We start from the raw sequence: 22,496 nt of genomic DNA, 5'->3' as shown, positions 1-22,496 counted from the left end.
CAAGAGAAGAAACTGACCTGTCAAGTAAAAAGACAAGAAACTGACCTGTCAAGTAAAAGTAAATATAGTCATAATCAAATTGCTCAAAAGGTGATAAAGAGAAAATCTTTAAAAGTAGCCAAAGAAAAGGACACACATAAAAAATTATGAAAAACTGAAAACTTTGCTTCTGAAATCATGTAAGCCAAAAGACAACAGCAGGATTTTTTTAAATGCTGAAATAAAAATGAATTAAACTAAAATTCTATATCTTCATAATAAAGAGTTTCGAAAATTCATGAAGAATCATAACAATCTTTAAATGTACCTAATAACAAAGTTTGAAATAATAAAGCAAAGAGTGATAGAACTAAAAGAAGAAAGAATCAAAACCACAATTATAATTGGAGATTTCAGCATTTCTCCCTAATTGAGAGAACAGGTAAACAGAATCAGCAAAAATAGAAAATATTGGAAAAACACTATCAATGAATTTGACCTTACATTTATAAAATATTTCACCTAACAATAGCAAACTACACATTCTTTTTATATGTACATAGACTATCAACCAAGATAGGGTATATTCAGGGCAATAAAACAAGCCTCAATAAATTTAGCTGCTTTTACAGAGTAGTTTCTCCGACCACAACAGAAATTAAAATAGATATCAATTAAAAAACATGTCTGGAAGTTCTCCAAACATTTAGAAATTGATCAACATTCTTTAAAACAAACAAACTATGATTTAGGGGTGCCTGGGTGGTTAAAAGTCTGACTTTAGCTCAGGTCTCAGGTCATGATCTCAGGGTCCTTGGATGGAGCCCCACATTGGGCTCCCTGCTCAGCAGGAAGTCTGACTGTCCCTTTCTCTCCCCTTCTGCCTCTTCCCCTACTTGTGCTCTCTCTACCTCTCTTTTGGATAAATAAAATGTTAAATAAATAAGTAAACAAACTATGATTTAAAGAAGAAATCACAGGGGAACCTTGGTGGCTTATTCAGTAGAGCATACAACTCTTGATCTCAGGGTTATGAGTTCCAGCCCCATGTTAGGGGTAGAGATTACTAAAAAATAATAATAATATTAATAAAAATAGAGAAGAAATCACAAAGTACATTAAAAAATATTTTGAAATGAGTAAAAATAAAAATATAACACTGAAATTTGTGAGATGCAGCTATAGCAGTATTTAGAGGGAAACTTCTAGCTTTTTTAATTAGAAAAGAAGAAAGATCTAAAATCAACAAACCAAGCTTTAAGTTAAGAATCTCTGGAAAAAAGGGCAAATTACCCCTGAAGTAAATGGAAGGATGGAAATGATGAAAATAAAAAATAAAGAATACAAATGAAATCAACAGATAGTTCTTTGAAATGATCAGTAAAATTGACCAACATCTGTCTAAATTGATAAAAAAAGAGAGCAGACACAACTTACCACAATCAAGAAACTATAGAACTACAGACATTAAAAAATTATAGTGATTGATATGGATAACTTTAAACAAATAAATATAATTTAAATGAAATGGATTCCTTGAAAGATCCAAACTCTCAAAGCTCTTTCAAGAAGGAATAAATAACTTGACTCTGTATAATTTAAATTTGAATTCATAGTTAAAGAACTTTTATGCACAAACACATACATGCATGTGCTCACACATACACAAAAACCTGCATTCCCAGATGCCTTTATTGGTGAATTCTCTCAAACATCAAAAGAAGAAATAATATCAACTCTACACAACTCAAAATATAAGAAGAGGGAGCACCTGAGAACTCATTTCATGATGTTAGCATTACACTGATATAAAAAATGAAAGCAACATCACAGGAAAAGAAAAACTATAGACCAAAATCTCCCATAAATAGATACAAAAAACCTTAACAAAATATTAGCAAGTTCAGCAATATATTAAAAGATCATGTATCATGAACAAGAGAGATTTATCCCACACCTGCAAGGCCATTGAAACATCTGGAAACTAATCAATATAATTCACCATATGACCAGAAAAAACATGATCATTTCAATTGATGCAAAAAAGAGCACCTGAAAAAATTCAATATCCACTCAAGATAACGCATCTCAGCCAACTAGGAAGGTAAGGGGACTTCCTCAACCTAATAACATAATACTTATAGTGAAAAAACTAAACGCTTTCTGCCTAAGATCAGAAACAAAGCAAGGATGTCCTCTCTTGCCACTTCAATTTAATATTGTACTAGAGATTCTAGCTAATATAATAAAGAAACAAAAATAAAGGACACACAGGTTAAATAAGAAGATATAAAACTGTTTTTAATTGCTATTGTTATAGTCATCTCAGAAAGTCCTAAAGAATCTACAAAAATGTTACAATGAAGAAATGAGTTTAACAGGGTTGCAGGATACATGGTCAATATTTTAAAATTTTATTTATATATAATCCCAATGAACAATGAAAATTATAATTAAAAATACTATGTAATTAAAATACTATGCAATATTATAATTAAAAATACTTTACAGTGTTAATGCCATACAGTATTAAAATAATACATAGGACTAATACTATACAGTATTAAAATATTATACAGTGTATAGTATAATACAGTAGTACCCAAAACCATGAACAAAATATATGTAAGATATTTAAAATTTGAAAAACACTGCTGAGTGAAATTTTAAAAGACCTGAATAAGTACAGAGAGATACTGTGTTCACAGATTGAGAGACTCAATACTGTTGAATTGTCATTCCAACCCAAATTGAACTATAGATTCAACATAATCCCAATCAAAATCTCAAGTGTTTTTATGAGACTGACAAGTTCATTTTAAAATACACATAGAAATTCAAAGAATCTAGAGTAGCCAAGCAATTCTGAAAAAGAACAAAGTTGGAGAACAGTACTTGATTTCAAGACTTAACTGTAAAACTATAGTAATTAAGACAGTGTGGTACTCACTGAAGTATAGGTAGAATAGTGGAAGAAAACAGAGTCTGTTCATAGAAACATAAATGGTCAAGGCAATTCAACAGAGAAAGGTCAATCTTTCCAACAATTGGGTCTGAATATTCATATTTAAAAATTAAATTCAATCCATGCCTCATGCCATATGCAATAAATTAACTTGAAACAGATCATAAACCTAACTCTAAGAGCTAAAACCCTAAAACCTCTAGAAGAAAACAGGGTTAGACAAATACTTCATAGAGTACATGAAAAACACAAGTCATAAAGAAATTTAATAGAATTTCATTAAAATGAAAAACTTCTGCTATCTGAAACACACTATTAAGTAAATGAAAAGGTAATAACAAGCTGGAAGAAAATATCATAATACTAGTAATCTGCAAAGCACTTGTATTCAGTATATAAAAATTAGAACTCAATAATAAACAATCCAACTAAATTTGGGCAAAAGATTTGAAGACATACTTCATAAGAGAAGATACATGGCAAGTAAGCATATAAAATTAAGCTCAATTTCAAGAGTCATCAGGGAAATGCAAATTAACACCATTACAAACCCATTAGAACACCCCAAATTAAAAAGACCATTAATGCTAAGTGTTAGGATATAGAGTAACTAGAACTCCAAAATAGTTTCTTCTTCAGTTAAACATACACTTAACCTATGGCCCAGTCATTCTACTCCTGTTTTTCCCAAGAGAAATTAAAACATATGTCAATATAAAGAAGTATACACAAAAGTACTGGCATTTTTATTGATATTAGCTTAAATCTTGAAAAAACCCAAATGTCCATTAACACGTGGAACAATATACAAATTGTGGTTTATCTATACAATGGAGTATTACTCAGTATTATTACTTAGAAAATTTAGATATACACATTAATATGGAAGATTCTCACAGATAAATACTGAGTGAAAGTAGTAAGACCTTAAAAAAATCTACTTTAGGGGCGCCTGGGTGGCTCAGTGGGTTAAGCCGCTGCCTTCGGCTCAGGTCATGATCTCAGGATCCTGGGATCGAGTCCCGCATCGGGCTCTCTGCTCAGCAGGGAGTCTGCTTCCTTCTCTCTCTCTCTCTGCCTGCCTCTGAGTGTACTTGTAATTTCTCTCTGTCAAATAAATAAATAAAATCTTTAAAAAAAAAATCTACTTTATGAGTTGTTTTCTATGAAATTTAGAAAAAGCAAATCTAACCAGTAATGACAGAAAGCAGGTCAGTGCTCTTTGGGTTTGAGGAAGATGGGGAACGGCTGCAAAGGAGTTTGGGAGAATTTCTGGTGATGGAAATGTTCTATATCTTGATTGTAGTGGTAATCATGAGAATATATATTGGTTAAAACTCATTAAACTGTACATCTGGCATGGGTACATTTTATTTTATATAAATGATATCCCAATAAATTTGACTTAAAAACTCATCATCAGTCTAGTTTAAAGAAAGCAGAATGCTATCTGGAATAACAGTCCATTTCAAATAATATGAGATCCAATTTTAAGATGAGTAGATATCAAATTATCTGACATTCTTTCCAGCAATAAATTACCCCCAATTACCACTGGGGTAAATTGTAATATTTCAATAGTTCATTAAAAATAACTCTTTTGAAGAAAACATACTTCCCATAAAAATATTAAGAGAAAAATCATACTACTTGTTTTTTAGACAGAGTAACACACACACACACACACATTTTGACTTTGCTTTTCAAAATCCTATGAGAAGGAAAAGGTTAGTTTTAATTATTTCTTGCTTAATATAATCACTAGAAGATTTAAACTTTTCCCAACTTTGCAGGCTCTAGTTAGAGTACTAGATGGGCACTCCAGGGGGATGGAATACTATTGAAACTACCATGGGAAAGAGAGGGTGTAAGAGCACATGCCGTGGATGGGGAGCTACACTCCTGCAAAAACAGCTGGGGAAATGAAGCCCGAGAAGCAAACAAAGGTTTATCAACCACTGAAGGATTTCAGGCCATGACCAAATCTGCAGTTAGATCACTCTGGTGGCAGTTCAGGGGATTAACTGTGGGGCAGAATGATAAGATTGGAAGGCAGAATATTACAGACAGAAAGCTACTAACTTGATCACTGCTTGAAAACAAGGAAGGTCGAGATTTAGGTCATGACAGTAAGGCTGAAAAGAGATGTTTCTGAGAGTATTAGAAGGTAGAACTGATGGAATTTGGCCACTGACTGAATATGGCATTCGGGTGAGGAAGGATTCTAGGATGATTTCTGACTTGGGATTCCATCTGAGTAACTGTACCATCCACCAAAATGGAGAATATAAAAGAGAAGAAACAGGTTTTGGGGGAAAAAAATTAGAAACTCTCACTCTGTATAAAATGGGAGGAGAGCTAAAACTGGAACCTTAGGGAGCCTCAACATATTCATGAGTATCCAGAAGAAGAGTATGCAAAGTGATGAAAAGGTGTATCTCAGAACACAGAGGGCAGTATGATGAGAATTCTGTGACAGTAAAAGGGGTCAGCAAGCATCAAATGCTGAAAAGTCATCAAGTAACACTAAAAAAAAAAAAAAGAAGAAGAAGAAGAAGAAAGAAAAAGAAAGAAAGAAAGAAAGAAAGAAAGAAAGAAAGAAAGAAAGAAAGATTATATATCCTACTTGATATATATCTATATGTATCAAGTAGGAAGTCTCTGGTGACCTTTCCAAGAGCAGTTCCAGGACACTAAAGATTCAGGTCAAAATTTGGTACTGTGAGGAATGAATGGGAAGTGAAGAAGCAGAGAAAGTCAGTGTTCATTATTATTTTAGTGAGTCTGGCTATGAAAAGAAGAAAGACCATTTGATTAGTAACAGGAGAAACAATTTTAAGGAAGAGACGTTTGTTTTATGGTGTGGGCTGGGCCTATATCTACTGGTGTAACAAGATTCACAGGTGAAGTGGGGAGGATGACAACATAAAGGGATCCACAGGAATGCAGTGGGATCCAGACTGGAACTAGCGGTGGAATTAGTCTTAGATAAGAGGAAGGGCTCCTCTTCCACTGCATTGAGAAGGAAAGACTTATATCCATGATAATAAGATTTATGTTCAAGGTAAATTGTTGATTAGGGGAGTGGGTAGGTAGTGAGGAGCAGATAAACTTAGTGAAGTGCCAATTAAAAGGTAAGACTCTTTGTTGAGAGGGCAGGGAGTTGATCATATGAGTTTAAAGAGAGCAGTGAAAGTTGAAAAAGGTACTGATGAGAATGCAAAAGCTTTAATATCTCTGTAATATAATTAGGGACTCCTCTTTTGAAAATTAATTTCAGTCTACATATGTGGAAATATGGGACAATGACTGCCAAGCAAAGAAATCTGATTACATTTTGCTTTACATAAAACAGTACCTCCTGGCTTCCATGCAGGAGAATGATACTTCTAGCTCTCTCCTGAGGAAGACATGCTCTTGAAATTCTTCTAACAGTAGTGGTGGCCTTTTATTCACCTGAAACATTTGTGTGATGATTATAAGGATTTAGAATGGAAGTCCTAGCCTTGGAACAAAAGTTTTCCTTCAACATTACACTGACCTATTCTAAAAGTCAAACTCCAAAAATCTTAGCATATTGGCACCAGCCACTACCACGTTTACATATGACAGCATTCTATTTTAAACTATGATCTATGTCAGCTTCTTAAATTGTAAGCTACACCTTGCATGTCAAATTTTCCACAGGCTTGCATAACAAGCTTATGAAAAAAATCTCGTAAATGCTCCCTAGTGGAGAAACTGCACATGCAACTACCTGTTTATATATGCAATAACTTGAATTATACATGAAAATTCCACATGGATGCCCAGAATCAGCACTGTGTTAATTCAAGAAGTATATTAAAATTTTTGGATGTATTTAGTAGCAGAACCTAGGAAAAATCTGTTCTTTAAACAGGGTTTTCTTAAAAAAAAAAAAAAAAAAAAGATCTGTTAGTTGGAATCTACTGTTTCAAGGAATCAACTCTTCCTAGAAAAAATAATCTGTAATAAATATTAATCTTATAATACATTTTTTAAAAATTCTGGGGAACTCCATATTTAGATCTTTTAAGGAGTCTGTAAGCCTGTAAAATTTCCCCTATCACATAAAACTTAAGAGTCATATTGAAAATAAAATTAAATGATAAATGTCAGTTGCAGAAGTTATCACCTTTTCATTTGAATGCTTGACTTCTATTGGATAATTCTCTTCCAAGAGACCTTCTTGGGAAAAAGAGGTGACAGCCAACTCATTGCCTAATTGATTTAGGAACAGTGCCCAGGGAGACAGTCCAATTAAGTTTACAAGCTGGCAATTAGCAGGAAGCCCTCTAAATCCCTACACTGAGAGCCTGTTTACTTTAGTAAGAAGGCAAATGTGCTAGAGATAGGAAGAGAAAGCTGTGCTTTTTGCAAAGCTGTTGTGAGTAGGCCCACAAGGGAGGGCTGAAGAAAAGCTAGGTATATGTGGGCAGACAGCCTTTTGTTTGACAGGTAACTGGGTAATTTAGAGAGACAGAGAGAGAGAGAGAGAGAGAGTGTGTGTGTGTTTTAACAGACATGCAAAACATCTAACATCCACTTTAATGAGTGTTGTGTATGGAGACATACAACTGTTAAACATGTAGCTGGGCAAAGTAGAACTGGATTATTTTACAATAAACGAGATTCCAAACATTTTTTTCTTGGACAACATGAACACTATAAAGATATTTAATTGCATTTTTATTATGTGGAAAGAATATAGCCCTGACATTATATTCATTATATCTTTCAGGTTAATCAAGTCATTTTCAACTAGATTTATTTCATGGGTTCAATTTCAGAGGTTTAGATATGTTACCAAAAAAAAGTAGACTGACAGCTATTTAACAAATCCTACAATGTCTTTAAAAACTTAACTTGTATGACAGAAACAAATCATATAATGGGCTTAGAAATATATTTACTTTTCTAAGTTCTCAAGTTGCAATAACATGCATTAGTTAAAATCTAGCTTTAATTAATTAATCTAAGTGAGGTTCTCTCAAGAATGCTAAGTTATACAAAACTACCTAAAGAATATTATAGGGCATAGCTGGTAAGGCAAAACTGCAAAAGACAAATAAATCATACTACTACAATTTTATTTCAAACTTTTCTGGTTGAGGGGTGCCTGATGGCTCAGTCAGTAGAACATACTACCCTTCATCTTCAGGTTGTAAGTTCAAGCCCCACGTTGGGTGTAGAGATTACTTAAAAATATTTAATATATTAAAAAAAAGTTTCCTGGTTGAAATGGGCAACATTAATACATGATTTTCATAATACTGAAAAATCTTTGTCAATATTTTTATCTAAAGGAAACAAAAAAAAAGTTATACAACTCTCTAACCAAATTCTCCAAACATTCACATTCTTTTTTTTTTTTTTTTAATTTTATTTATTTATTTGAGAGAGAGAGAGAGCATGAGAAGGGGGAAGGTCAGAGAGAGAAGCAGACTCCCCGTGGAGCTGGGGGCCCAATGTGAAACTCCATCCCAAGACTCCAGGATCATGACCTGACCCAAAGGCAGCTGCTTAACCAGCTCAGTCACCCAGGTGCCCCAATTTCTCTTTGTTTAAAACATCTGTCTTACACATTCCAGTCTAAGCAATGGATACCTATTATCTAAGTAATAGAAAATAGAAAAAAACATTTTATTCCTACAACACAGAACTTTTTTAAAATTTTATTTATTTATTTATTTGACACAAGAGAGTACAAATAGTGGAGAGAGAGAGGCAGGCTTCCCGCTGAGCAGGGAGCCTGATGTGGGGCTCGTTCCCAGGACCTGGGATCATGACCTGAACCAAAGGCAGCCGCTTAACCAAATAAGCCAGCCAGGTGCCCCAAAACAGAACTTTTTAACAGGCATAGTAAGTACTTTTAAAATATCCACATATGTATTTATTTTGGATATAAAATGTGGGAGTTTAAGTTTTTTGTGCATCACAATGGGCAATTAATGCAGTTTCCAAATTGTTCACTAATGTTCCTTAACGTTTAGAAAATCATCCACAAAGCTTTCTTAAAGAAACTATATGAGGGGGGCGCCTGAGTGGCTCAGTGGGTTAAGCCGCTGCCTTCGGCTCAGGTCATGATCTCAGGGTCCTGGGATCGAGTCCCGCATCGGGCTCTCTGCTCGGCAGGGAGCCTGCTTCCTTCTCTCTCTCTCTCTGCCTGCCTCTCAGTGTACTTGTAATTTCTCTCTGTCAAATAAATAAATAAAATCTTTTAAAAAAAAAAAAAAAAAAAAAAGAAACTATATGAGGGCACCTGGCTGGCTCAGTTGGTAGAACACATGAGTTGATCTCAGGGTTGTGAGTTCAGGCATAGAGATTACTTGAAAAAAGAAAAAAAAGGAACTATATGAAATGTCTAAAAGCCAAGCTTATTTATGGAGTAACATAGAAAACCTCCATTTCTAGAACGGTCTTATTCTCTTAATCATAACGTCACTATCATGAACATTTTAATTTACTTACTCACCAACGCTCTGGACTTACCAAGTTTAAACAAAAGTGCACCCAAAGGTCCTCTGTTAAACCTGAGGAAGAGGAGATCACAGATGTCCCCACATTCTGGCTTCTGAGAAACCACCTGAGGAACTATCCACTGCATTTGAACAAGACTGCTGGAAATGTCAAAGAATTTATTGAACTGTAAGGTCTCACTGGGTGAGCGGTCTTCGGCCAGGAGCTGGATGTTAATTGGGGATAAAGCCATATCAAAAATCTGCAGCTCCCCTTGGTTGCTGCCAACTAGTAGAATGGCACCACTTGGGTGACAACTTATTAATGAAGGCAAAAGTTCAGCCTGGGCTAAGAGAGTTACTCTACGGTGAGTTTCATACAGAATTACTGAAGAATCTTCACAGCCCAAAATTAGTTTGTCTTCAGTAATATTCCTGCAGCAGCTAATGGCCTTTGATCTTAGTGGTATTCTAGTTACTGATATACATTGGATTTTGTTTCGAACGCATTCATAGATGCAGTTGTCAGCCATGGGCTCTTTGTCTACACTGATGGAGTTCTCCACTGTCAACACCTGATAAGGCTGTTTGGTGCCAAAGCGAACATCCAGTAGATCCCATTCTGTGCGGACACAACTCAGGACCTGTAAAAAATGTATCATTTATGTTCATGCAGACCTTGGTTTTTCTTCAGTTGTCACACACAGGCCTGCATATTAATCCATCATCATACTGAAGAGCATCAATTATCACCCTAAACATCAGCAACATATAAGTATGTATGTCTATATATTTTTGCATACATAATTCTCTCATATAGAACATATACAAATATGTGGCACATATAGAATACAGCTACAGAAATTATAAGATTTTAACATTAACACATTGTTTCTTGAAAGTCTATAAATAACTTAAAGACAAATATGTTCAATATATAAAAATTAACAAGGTGGCCTTTTACTAAGATAATATGGTTAGCAGAATACCTAAAAACATCATAAGTTTAAATTTTTTAAAAAACGAATAAAGGGGTGCCTGGGTGGCTCAGTGGGTTAAGCCTCTGCCTTTGGCTCAGGTCATGATCTCAGGGTCCTGGAATCGAGTCCCACATCGGGCTCTCTGCTCAGCGGGGAGCCTGCTTCCTCCCTCTCTCTCTCTCTGCCTGCCTCTCTGCCTACTTGTGATCTCTCTCTGTCAAATAAATAAATAAAATCTTAAAAAAAAAAAGAATAAAGGACTTTAAACAATTTAGCTAATCTCACTCCTATCCACCACCCTTCCCAATTCTGAAATTTTTGATTAATTACTTACCAGAACACTTCTAATTAGTAGGGCAGAGTAGGCAAAGGAAAAGAACTAGAACCCTGTTAACAGTCTTATAGAAATATTTTACTTTCAGAAATGATCTGAAGGTTGTTACGTAGACAAATGACCAAGAGAAAGAAATGTTATATAATAATGCACTGGTTTTAAAACAAAACAAAAATTAAGACCTGATAAGTAATATGATTTGTCACTATTCATGAAATAAAAATTTTAAATCATATTTATTGTAGGTAGAAAAGGCTACAAGGAACACCTGGGCAGAAGAATTAAGAAATAAAATAGACCATTCATAAAATCAAAATGCTAAGGATACCAACCACAAAAAGCCAACTAGGCTTTAAGCTTTAGCCAATCAAATAATTTCCTTTCTTCACTTCTGCACTTTTTCTATATAACCTTATCCCCTGATTTCTCTCAGCAGAGTTCCTAACCACTTCTAGCTTGTCGCTGCCCAACTAGAATAAATTTTTGCTCAAATAAACTCTTAAAATTTTAAATATGCCTCAGTTTATCTTTTAACAACCTAACTCATGTTCTTTGCCTGAAATCCACATAGAGACTCAGTTCTTCCTACCAATCACATTCACCCTTGAAGAATTAGAACAAATGCTATTCTGGTTTCTGGATTCCTTCCAGCTGGGTGGCAACCTTTCTCTTTGATGGCGCCTCCTCTGTTCACTCTTCCCCACTGTAACTTAGCCAATGACTTGCTTGGGACATTCAGCCTTTCATTTACTTCTAATATATTTTTTTTAAAGATTTTATTTATTTATTTGACAGAGATCCCAAGTAGGCAGAGTGGCAGGCTCCCTGCTAAGCAGAGAGCCCGATGCAGGGCTCAATCCCAGAACCCTGAGATCATGACCTGGGCTTAAGGCAGAGGCTTAACCCACTGAGCCCCCAGGCGCAGCTACTTCTAATATTTGAACAAACATCCTCCTTTTTACTGTAAGCTTAAAAAAACCCTGTCTCATCTATTTTACACTTCTTTTATGTGTCCTATGTAGCAGCTAGCCAAAAACTATGCAGGTAGTGGGTATGCAGCAAACTTTTAAAAAACTATGAATTAGGGTGCCTGGGTGGCTCAGTGGGTTAAGCCGCTGCCTTCGGCTCAGGTCATGATCTCAGGGTCCTGGGATGGAGTCCCGCATCGGGCTCTCTGCTCGGCAGGGAGTCTGCTTCCTCCTCTCTCTCTGCCTGCCTCTCTGCCTACTTGTGATCTTTCTCTGTCAAATAAATAAATAAAATCTTAAAAAAAAAACCTATGAATTAAATACATATGCATAATATAATGCTGGTTGAAATACCATACTTCCGGAAAGCTTAAAGTTTTGTAAAGGAAGCCTCTGGGCAGAAAACTGAGAGGCCATCTGACTTGAATAGGGCCTGTACTCATACAGAGAAAGCCTAAAAGGAAGAGCCTAGCCAGATGGCAGTCCTGGTATATTACAAATTAGGCTCAAGGTCCAGGGAGAAGGGTTGCAGGCTTCCTGACTTCTAAGGGTTTATGTCAACCCAACAGGCTCTGTAGTTTCACCAAAAGAAAGGGTAAGTATGATATTGCAATTTATAAGAAATCTTTATGTATGATTATTCAGATAACCAAAATATATTTCTCATACATATTTAGTCTTCTTCCACAGCTCCTGGCTCACAGGTCCCAAACTCTTGGAATTTCCTAAGTGCTGAGAGTGAAAAGGTGTCTTTTGTTAAGTTAATGAGGTGACTTTTGTGAAGTACCTAAGGGTGGGGGTTGGTTGTCAACCAAGTGTTCAGAGGGTCAGAACTTTTGTCCCATCCCCAGACCTCCCAGAGGAAAGAGGGGCTGGAGGATAACTCAATCACCAATGGCCAATGATTTAATTAGTCCTGCCTATGTAATGAAGTCAAAAGGGTGGGGCTTGGAGAGTTTTGATGTTGGTGAATTTATGGAGCTACCAGGAGACTGGAAGCCTGGAGAGGGCCTGGAGGCTCTAAGCCCTTTCCCCATACTTTGCACTATATATCTCTTCTATCTAGCAGTTTCTGAGTTATGTCCTCTTATAATAAACTGGTGATCTAATAAATAAAATGTTTCCCTGAGTTCTCTGAGCCACTATGGCAAATAAATCAAACCCAAAGAGGGGCTAGAAGAATCTCTGATTTACAGACAGCCAGTCAGAAGTCTAGGTTGTTTTTTAGACTGGCATCTGAAGTACAAGGAGGTGGTTGTGGGAACTTCCAAACTAGCTGGTAGGTCAGAAGCACAGGTACCAAAAGGGTTTTGTTACTGGCATATGAAGTAAGGGTGGGGTGCACTCTTTTAGGACGGAGCCCTTAACCTGTGAGATCTCTAGGTAAATAGTATCAGAATTACAATACCCTGTTGGTGTACAAGAATTGCTTGTTGGTATGGGTGAAACCCCCCTCCCACCACTAGAATTGGTACCACGAAAAATTCCACTGTCGATCCCAGATAACTCTAAAACGCTAGTCAAGGTCAGAGGATCACCTGCTATCTTCTCCACTAAATAGCTCAAGACTGTTTAAGAAAAGAAAATGTCTACATGACATAAAGATACCATAGAAGTTTAAAGATTAAGAAAGAGTCCAGGACAGAAGAGTAGGAGACCTTAGTTTCATCCGGTCCCAGGAATTCAACTAGACAGCTACAAATCATTCTGAACACTTGCAAACTCAAACAGAGGTCTAAGAAGAGAATAGTTACAACTTTACAAATAGAAAAGCGTTCACTCTTTGCAAGACAGGAGATGTGGAGAAGTGAATCCAAGGTGATATATGGGAAGATAAACCACGCAGGGAAGGAGCCTCCATAAGCCAGCTATCAGAAAGTGATAGAGCAGCGAAGCGCAAAATCGGAACTTTTAGAAGTCTGATTTAGTGAGGGACGGCCTTGCCTGAAAGGTGCTCAGGTGGTGAAGTGGGGCAGAATCCTAGGTGGGAGAGTGTGGTCTCAGGATAAGAGGGGTCACAGGAAGACCAGGGTTGCCTGAGTGTGGCAGAGTTCCCAGGCATTTTAAGTGGGAAGCTGGTTGTAATCAGCTAGACCAAGAGTGGGCTCTCAGCTTGGAATTGCTATAAACCCCCAACCATGGCACCGTCGGGTGACTGATCAATAAGCAAGGGCCCAAGAAGTGTCAGAACTGGGGAGATTCCCCTTCCTCTCCTGGGGAAGAGCACTGCAGGTGTGTGCTGCAGGAATCTGCAGGATTTGGAGACTCAAAACAGGGTCATGTTCCTGAGAAAGAAACACTTGGTAACAGGCTGGGGTCAGCATAGAGAGTGGATAGAGACCAGAGAAACAGGAGTGACTGACTGCTTTTCCCTGAGGTTGCACTATTTAATTTTATTTTCATGTATTTATATATATATATATATGTATATATATATATATATATATATACACACACACACATACATATATTCTTTAAAACAATTTTGGATTCAGTTTCTTCTGAGAGACCTAAATACATCCAGAATCTAGTCTATGGCTCTGTTCTCCTCACCTGTTTGATTATATTGTTTCTCTTTTTCTTCTTCTTTTTTTTTTTTTAAATAGATTTTATTTCTTTGACAGAGAGAGACACAGCGAGAAAGGGAACACAAGCTGGGGAGTGGGAGAGGAAGAAGCAGGCTTCCTGAGGAGCAGGGAGCCCGATGTGGGGCTCGATGTGGGGTTCAATCCCATAACCCTGAGATCATGACCTGAGTCGAAGGCAGATGCCTAATGACTGAGCCACCCAGGTGCCCCTCTTTTTCTTCTTTTTTTAATTTGTTTTGTTAAAGTCTTTTTAAATTTTCATCTTTACAGTAACATTCTATGCTTTCAATGTATTTTATTTGTGTGTGTGTGTGCGTATAAGTATATATATAAGCTTTTCTTTCTTTACACTTTTGAGATGTAGATTCTTCTAACAAACTGACCAAAATACACTTGGGATATAGTGCATTGCTCTGTTCTGTTTATTTATAAAATAAATAAATAAAACCTGTCTATTTATATTCCTTCTTTTTTTTTTTTGCCTTTTCATTTTCATTTTGACAGTTACATTCTATCCTTTCATTGTATTTAATGTCATTTTTATACATATATAAGTTTTTATTTATTTAGAATTTTGGCATCTAGTCTTCTTTTTTTAAATATTTTATTTATTTATTTGAGAGAGAGAGAAGGCAAGCAGAAGCAGGGGGAGTGGCAGAGGGAGAAGGAGGCTCCCCACTGAGCAGGAAGCCTGATGCAGGGCTTGATCCCAGGACCCTGGGATTATGACCTGAGCTGAAGGCGGACACTTAACTGACTGAGCCACCCAGATGCCCAGCATCTAGTTTTCTAACAAACAGATGAAAATACACACAAGATCCAATGTATGGCTCTGTTCTGTCCACCCACCTGTCTGATTATGTTCCTTCTTTTTTTTTCTGGTTTTGGATCTCATCTGATTTGTTTAGGGTATATTTCTCTGGGGTCATTGTTGTTATCTTAGTATTTTGTTCTCTTGTTCATCTATTCTTCTATGGACAAAATGACAAGACAGAAAAACTTACCTCAAAAAGGAGAACAAGAGACAGCACTGACTGCCAAGGACCTAATCAGTATGGACATAAGATGTCGGAACTAGAATTCAGAATAACAATTATAAAGATACTAACTGGGCTTGAAAAAACATAGAAGAAACCAGAGACTTCCCTTTTGGAGAAATAAAAGAACTGAAATCTAATGATGTGGAAATCAAAAGACTATTAATGAGATGGAATAAATGGAAAATGGAGGCTCTAATGCTAGGATAAATGAGGCAGAAGAGTGAATTAATAATATAGAAGACCAAATGATGGAGAATAAAGAAGCTGAGAAAAAGAGAGATTAAAAACTACTGGATCACAGGGAAGACTTTGAGAGAGAAGTGATACCACAAAGCAAAGCAGTATTAAAATAATAGGGATCCCAGAATAAGAGGAAAGAGAGAGAGGGGCAGAAGGTACATTGGAACAAATAACAACAGAAAACTTCCCTAATCTGGGGAAGGAAACAGGCATCTAAGTCCAGGAGGCGCAGAGAATCCCTGTCAAAGTGAATAAAAATAGGTCAACACCCTGATATATAACAAAGAAACTTGCAAATCTCAGAGACAAAGAGAAAATCCTGAAAGCAGCTTCGGACAAAAGGTCTCTAACCTACAAGGGTATAAACAATAGATTGGCAGTAAACTGATCCACAGAGTACTGGCAGGCCAAAGGGGACTAGCAGGATATATTCAGGGTGCTAAAAGAGAAAAATATTTAGCTGGTCATGATCTCAGATTCCTGGGATCAAGTCCCAGACTGGGCTCCCTGCTCAATGGAGACTAGTTCCAACTCTGTCCCCCACCCAGCTCATGCTCTGTCTTAAAAAATAAATACACAAAATTTTAAAAAGAAAAATATACAGTCAAGAATACTTTATCCAGCAAGGATGTCATACAAAATAGAAGAGATAAAAATCTTCCAGGACAAACAAAATACTTCCATTATTATGATCACAAAATAATTTGTGATTACCAAAACAGGCCTACAAGAAATATTAAAAGGGATCTTTTAAGCAAACAGAGAGCCCAGAAGAAAAAAACACAATATACAAAAACAGTGACTTTACAGGTAATACAACAGTACTAAATACCTATTTTTCAAAAGTTATTCTGAGTGTAAATGGGTTAAATGCCCAAATCAAAAGATAAAGGATATCAGACTGGGTAAAAAAGCAAGACCTACTGATATGCTGTCTGTGAGATACTCATTTTAGACCCAAAGACACCTCCAGTTGAAAGTGAGGGGGTGGAAAACCATTTATCCTGTTAATGCATATCAAAAGAAAGCAACCCTTATATCAGACAAAACATATATTAAACCAAAGACTGTAATAAGAGAAGAAAAAGGTCACTACCATAATTAAAGAATCTCTCCAACAAGAAGATCTAAATATTATAAATATTTATGCCCATAACGCAGGAGCAGCCAATTGTATAAAGCAATTAATAACAAAATTAAAGAAACACATTGGGATAATACAATAATAGTAGGGACTTTAACACCCCACTGACTGAAATGAACAGATCATCTAAGCAAAAGATTGACAAGGAAACAAGGGCTTAGAATGACACACCGGACCATATGGACTACACAGATATATTCAGAGCATTCCATTCTAAAACAACAGAATATACATTCTTCCTGAGTGCACATGGAACACTGTCCAGAATAGATCACATCCTGGGTCACAAATCAGGTCTCAACTGGTACTAAAAGTCCAGGATCATTCCCGGCATATTTCCAGACCACAGTGCTTTGAAACCTAAACTCCACGACATGAGGACATTTGGAAAGAACTCAGGTATATGGAGATTAAAGAGCATCCTACTAAAGAATGAATGGGTAAACCAGGAAATTAAAAAGGAATAAAAAAATTCATGGAAAAAAATGAAAATGAAAACACAACAGTTCAAAACCTTAGGGATGCAGTAAAGGTAGCCCTTAGAGGGAAGTATATAGCAATACAAGCCTTTCTCAAGAAATAAGAAAGGTCTCAAATACACAACCTAACGTTATACCTTAAAGGAGCTGGATGGAGAAAGAACAGCAAATAAAGCCTACACTCAGCAGGAGAAGAGAATTAATTAAGATTAGAGCAGAGATCAATGAAATCAAAAGCAAAAGAACAGGAGAATAGATCAACAAAACTAGGAGCTGGTTCCTTGAAAGAATTGATAAGATCTATAAACCTCTAGCCAGACTTATCAAAAAGAAAAGAGAAAGGACCCAAATTAATAAAACCATGAATGAAGGAGGAGTGATCACAACCAATACCGAAGAAATACAAACACTTATAAGAACATATAATGAGCAACTATATGCCAAGAAATTAGTCAATCTGTAAGAAAGGAGATGCATTACCAGAGATGTAAAAACTACCAAAACTGTAACAGGAAGAAATAGAAAACCTGAAAAGACCTATTACCAGTAAGGAAACTGAAGCAGTAATCAAAAACCTCCCAACAAACAAGAGTCCAGGGCTGGATGGCTTCCCAGGGGAATTCTACCAGACAATTTCAAAAAGAATTTTCTGAAGCTGTTTCAAAAAATGGGAATGGAAGGAAACCTTCCAAACTCTTTCTATGAAGCCACCATTACCTTGATCCCCAAACCAGACAAAGACCCCATTAAAAAGGAGAAGTATAAACCAATACCCCTGATGAACATGGATTCAAAATTTCTCACCAAGATACTAGCCAATAGGATCCAACAGTACATTAAAAAGATAATTCACCATGACCAAGTGGGATTTATTTCTGGATTGCAAGGGTAGTTCAATATCCATAAATTAATCTATGTGATACAGTACATAAATAAAGGCCAGGAATCATATGATATTCTCAATAGATGCAAAAAAAGCATTTGACAAAGTACAACATATTTTCTTGATTAAAAGCTCTTCATAGTACAGGAATAGAGGGACCATACCTCAATATCACAGAAACCATATATGAACAGTCCACAGTGAATAAAATTCTCAATAGGGAAAAAAATTAGAGCTTTTCTCCTAAGGTCAGGAACACAGCAGCTATTCAACATAGTATTATTCAAGATATTCAACATAGTACTGGAGGTCCTTGCCTCAGCAATGAGACAAGAAAAAGAAATAAAAGGCATCCAAATTGGCAAAGAAGTCAAACTCTCACTATTTGCAGATGACGTGACACTGTGTGGAAAACCCAAGAGACTCTACCCCAAAATTGCTAAAACTCATACAGGAATTCAGCAAAGTGGCAGAATATAAAATCAACAAACAGAAATCAGTTCCACTTCTATACAATAACAACAAGACAAAAGAAAAAGAAAGTTAAGGAGCCAATCCCATTTACAATTAGACTAAAAGCCATAGGATAGCTAGGAATAAACCTAACCAAAGAGGCAAAGGATCTGTACTCAGAAAACTATAAAACACTCATAAAAGAAATTGAGGAAGACACAAAGAAATGGAAAAACATTCCATGCTCATAGATTGGAAGAACAAATATTATGAAAATATCCATGCTACCTAGTGCAATCTATATAGTCAATGCAATCCCTAACAAAACACCATCAGCTTTTTTCACAGATATGGAACAAAGAATCCTAAAATTTGTATGGAAAAAGAAAAGATCCCGAAGAGTCAAAGGAAAGTTGAAAAAGATAACCAAAGCTGGTGCCATCACAATTCTGGACTTCAAGCTTTATTACAAAGCTGTAATCCTCAGGACAGTAGGGTACTGGCACAGAAACAGACACATAGATCAAAGGAACAGAACAGAGAACCTGGAAATGGACTCTCAATTATATGATTAACTAATCTTCAACAAAGCAAGAAAGAATATCCAGTGGAAAAAAGACAGTCTCTTCCACAAATAGTGTTGGGAAAACTGGAAAGCCACCTGCAGAAGAATGAAAACTGGACCATTTTTTTTACATCGTACACAAAAAGAGACTCAAAATGGATGAAATACTTAAATATGAGACAGGAATCCATCAAAATCCTAGAGAACAGAGGCATTAACCTCTTTGACCTTGGCTTCAGCAATTTCCTGCTAGACACATCTCCAAAGGCAAGGGATCCAAAGGTAAAAATGAACTATTGGGACTTCATCAAGATAAAAAGCTTTTGCACAACATAGGAAACAGTCAACAAAACCAAAAGATAACCAACACAATGGGATACAAAGGGTTAGTATCCAAAATCTATAAAGAACTTAACAAACTCAACACCCAAAGAACAAAGAATCCAACTAAAAAATGGGCAGAAGGGGCACCTAGGTGGCTCAGTCGGTTAAGTGTCTGCCTTCAGCTCAGGGTCCTGGGATCGAATCCCACATTGGGCTCCCTGCTTGGTGGGGAGTCTGCTTCTCCCTCTCCCACTCCCCCTACTAGGTTCCCTCTCTCTCTCTCTCTGTCTCACAAAAACAAAGAAAATCTTTAAAAAAAAAAAATGGGCAGAAGACATGAATAGACATTTCTCCAAAGAAGACATACAAATGGTCAACAGACACATGAAAAAAAGTGCCGTATCACTCAGCATCAGGGAAATACAAATCAAAACCACGAGATACCATCCCACACCAGTCAGAAAGACTAAAATTAGTAAGTCAGGAAACGACAGATGTTGATGAGGATGCAGAGAAAGGGGAGCCCTCTTACACTGTTGGTGGGAATGTAAGCTGCTGCAGCCACTCCAGAGAACAGTATGCAGGTTCCTCAAAACGTTGAAAATAGAGCTACCCTATGATGCAGCAATTGCACTAGTAGGCATCTACCCCAAAGATACAAATGTAGTGATCTGAAGGGGCACCTGCACCCCAATGTTTACAGTAGCAATGTCCACAATACTCAAACTGTGGAAAGAGCCAAATGTCCATGGACAGATGAATGGATAAAAAGGATGTGATATATATATATATATATATATATATATATATATATATATATATTACACAAATATATAAATATATATATTTCCTTCCCTGATATTTATATATTTGTGTGTGTATATATATATATATATATATATATATATATATATAAATACACACACACACACACACACAATGGAATAATACTCAGCCATCAAAAAATTGAAATTTTACCTTTGCAATGACATGGATGGAACTAGGCGGTATTATGTTAAGCAAATAAGTCAATCAGAGAAAGACAACTATCATATGATCTCACTCATATGTAGAATTGAAGAAATAAAACAGAAGATCACAGGGGAAGAGAAGAAAAAATAAAACAAGGCAAAAATCAGAGAGAAAGACAAACCATTAGAGAGTCTTAACCATATGCAACAAACTGAGGGTTGCTGGAGGGGAAGTGGATGGGGAGTTGTGGTAACTGGATGATAGACACTAAGGATGGCATGTGATGTAATGAGCACTGGCTATTATGTAAGACTGATGAATCACTGACCTCCACCTCTGAAACCAATAATACATTCTATGTTAATTGAATTTAAATAATAAAAATCTAAATATATATAAATAAAAAGGAAAATAATAAAGATTAAAAAATATTTGAGTGTGTGTAGGTTTCAATAGAGTAATCCCACCAAAAATAAGAAGCAAGAAAATAGGGTACTATGCTAATCACTTTTCATACATTATTTTATTCCAACTTTTTAATACTCCAACATTTGGTATTACAACATTTGGTATTTCCTTATCTAGAGATAAGGAAAATGAGGGTCAGATGGTTTACAATGTCTTTGATCCCAAAGTTACTAAGTGATAGAGCTGTAGTTTCAAATCCAGGTCTTTTGGACTCTAAAAACCAAGGTTTCTGCAAGACACCCTGCTCTGCTAGCACATGGAATCAATAGTTCTTTTCCACTTTTCCATGAATGTCCCAGCTTTTCCTCAATGTGATCAGAGGGCATGAATGAGAAGAACCACAGGGCATTAGAAACCTCAAGTGTAGTGGAAGGATCCTCACAGAGCTAAGGAGTGAGAATTAGGTGAAGGAACTGAAGAGACAAATTATGCAAATGTCAATGGAGCCTGTTAGCCTAGGGATGAAAAAGGAGCTTGTGCTGATGATCTGGGAAACCTTCCTTAGCATGACTGAGGAAATTTGGAGGGCAAGGATGTTAAACTGACTTCTTTTAAAGATGCTTCATTCTTGCATTGATTTGAGTTGTACTAAAAATAGACAGCATACTCTGTAGGTGTAAATGTAAAAACATCCCAAAACGAACCAAATACAAACTAAACTATTTCCTCACCACAAAAATTATACAAACACAAACATCTTTGCCAGTTTCTGCATTTGTAAAGGAGATAAAAAGGAAAACTTTAAGTTTCTTCTATGTCACATGAAATTTTTTGAAAATAGTATTATGTCATACATAGAAAGGGTCCAACTTATATCACTTTTAAAAAATATTAAAATCCAAAATACCTATAGGCTTAAAAGTATTTGACAGAGTTAGGTTCAGAATTTAATTATAACTTGGACTTGACCCTGTACAATAGCCATGGAGCAACGCTACATAGCAGAAGCAGCACATAACAGGGGTTGACTCCTGGTTTTGGTGATAGAGAGCTCTTGAGTCTGGGTCAAGATAACTCCTTGGAATTGTGATTTTCTCATCTCTAAGATGTGGATTTATTCACCTGTGCTGCAGGACTGCCATATGATTTAAAAATGACAGGGGCACCTGGGCGGCTCAGTGGGTTAAACCTCTGCCTTCAGCTCAGGTCATGATCTAAGGGACCTGGATCAAGCTCCAGTGGGGAGCCTGCTTCACCACCACCCCCAACCCCACCGTCTAGCTCTCAGCCTACTTGTGATCTCTGTCAAATAAGTAAATAAAATCTTTAATAAAAATAATGACAACATACTTATATGCAGGGGACAGAGGAGACCGCAATAAATAGTGGCTATCCTTGTTGTTCCTGAAGAGCAAGTCATGGAGTTTTTCACAAGAACAGCAGATAAAAAGAATGAGAGACACTAATCCTAAATAAATTCCAAATCTGGTTATTTAGAATTTGTGGCAGACACTTAACATAGTTGCAAACTATAAATGTGGAAGATAATTTTAAACAAAGGAAAGATGTAACCTATAAGTTAATATTAAAGTGGTTTCATTTATTTATGATATTTAGTGCTGGGCTTAGCATATGGTAGTAGCTCAATAAACATGACTGATTGAATATATTTTAAATAAGATATATAATGTTCAT

General features: G+C 36.3%; 1 protein-coding gene and 1 long non-coding RNA gene across 13 annotated transcripts in view; both read right to left on the bottom strand.

Moving 5' to 3' along the window:
* Positions 1–22,496, bottom strand: part of WDPCP (WD repeat containing planar cell polarity effector) — a 506,774-nt gene that overhangs the window by 304,393 nt on the left and 179,885 nt on the right. For all 12 annotated transcript variants that reach the window (XR_014315874.1, XM_082746657.1, XM_082746660.1 and 9 more), the window contains one exon: positions 9,458–10,067. Coding sequence is in view for 11 of the 12 variants with exons in the window: in XM_082746657.1 (XP_082602783.1) it covers positions 9,458–10,067 (610 nt within the window). In the remaining variant the exon portion in view is untranslated. The remainder of the gene's footprint in view (positions 1–9,457; positions 10,068–22,496) is intronic.
* The window catches only part of LOC309872503, an 857,896-nt gene that overhangs the window by 669,333 nt on the left and 166,067 nt on the right, over positions 1–22,496 (bottom strand). The gene's annotated exons all lie outside the window — the stretch shown is intronic.

The sequence above is a fragment of the Mustela nivalis genome (genome assembly GCF_964662115.1).
Source record: "Mustela nivalis genome assembly, chromosome: 8".
NCBI lineage: Eukaryota > Metazoa > Chordata > Mammalia > Carnivora > Mustelidae > Mustela > Mustela nivalis.
This window is presented reverse-complemented; position numbering and strand designations above follow the sequence as displayed.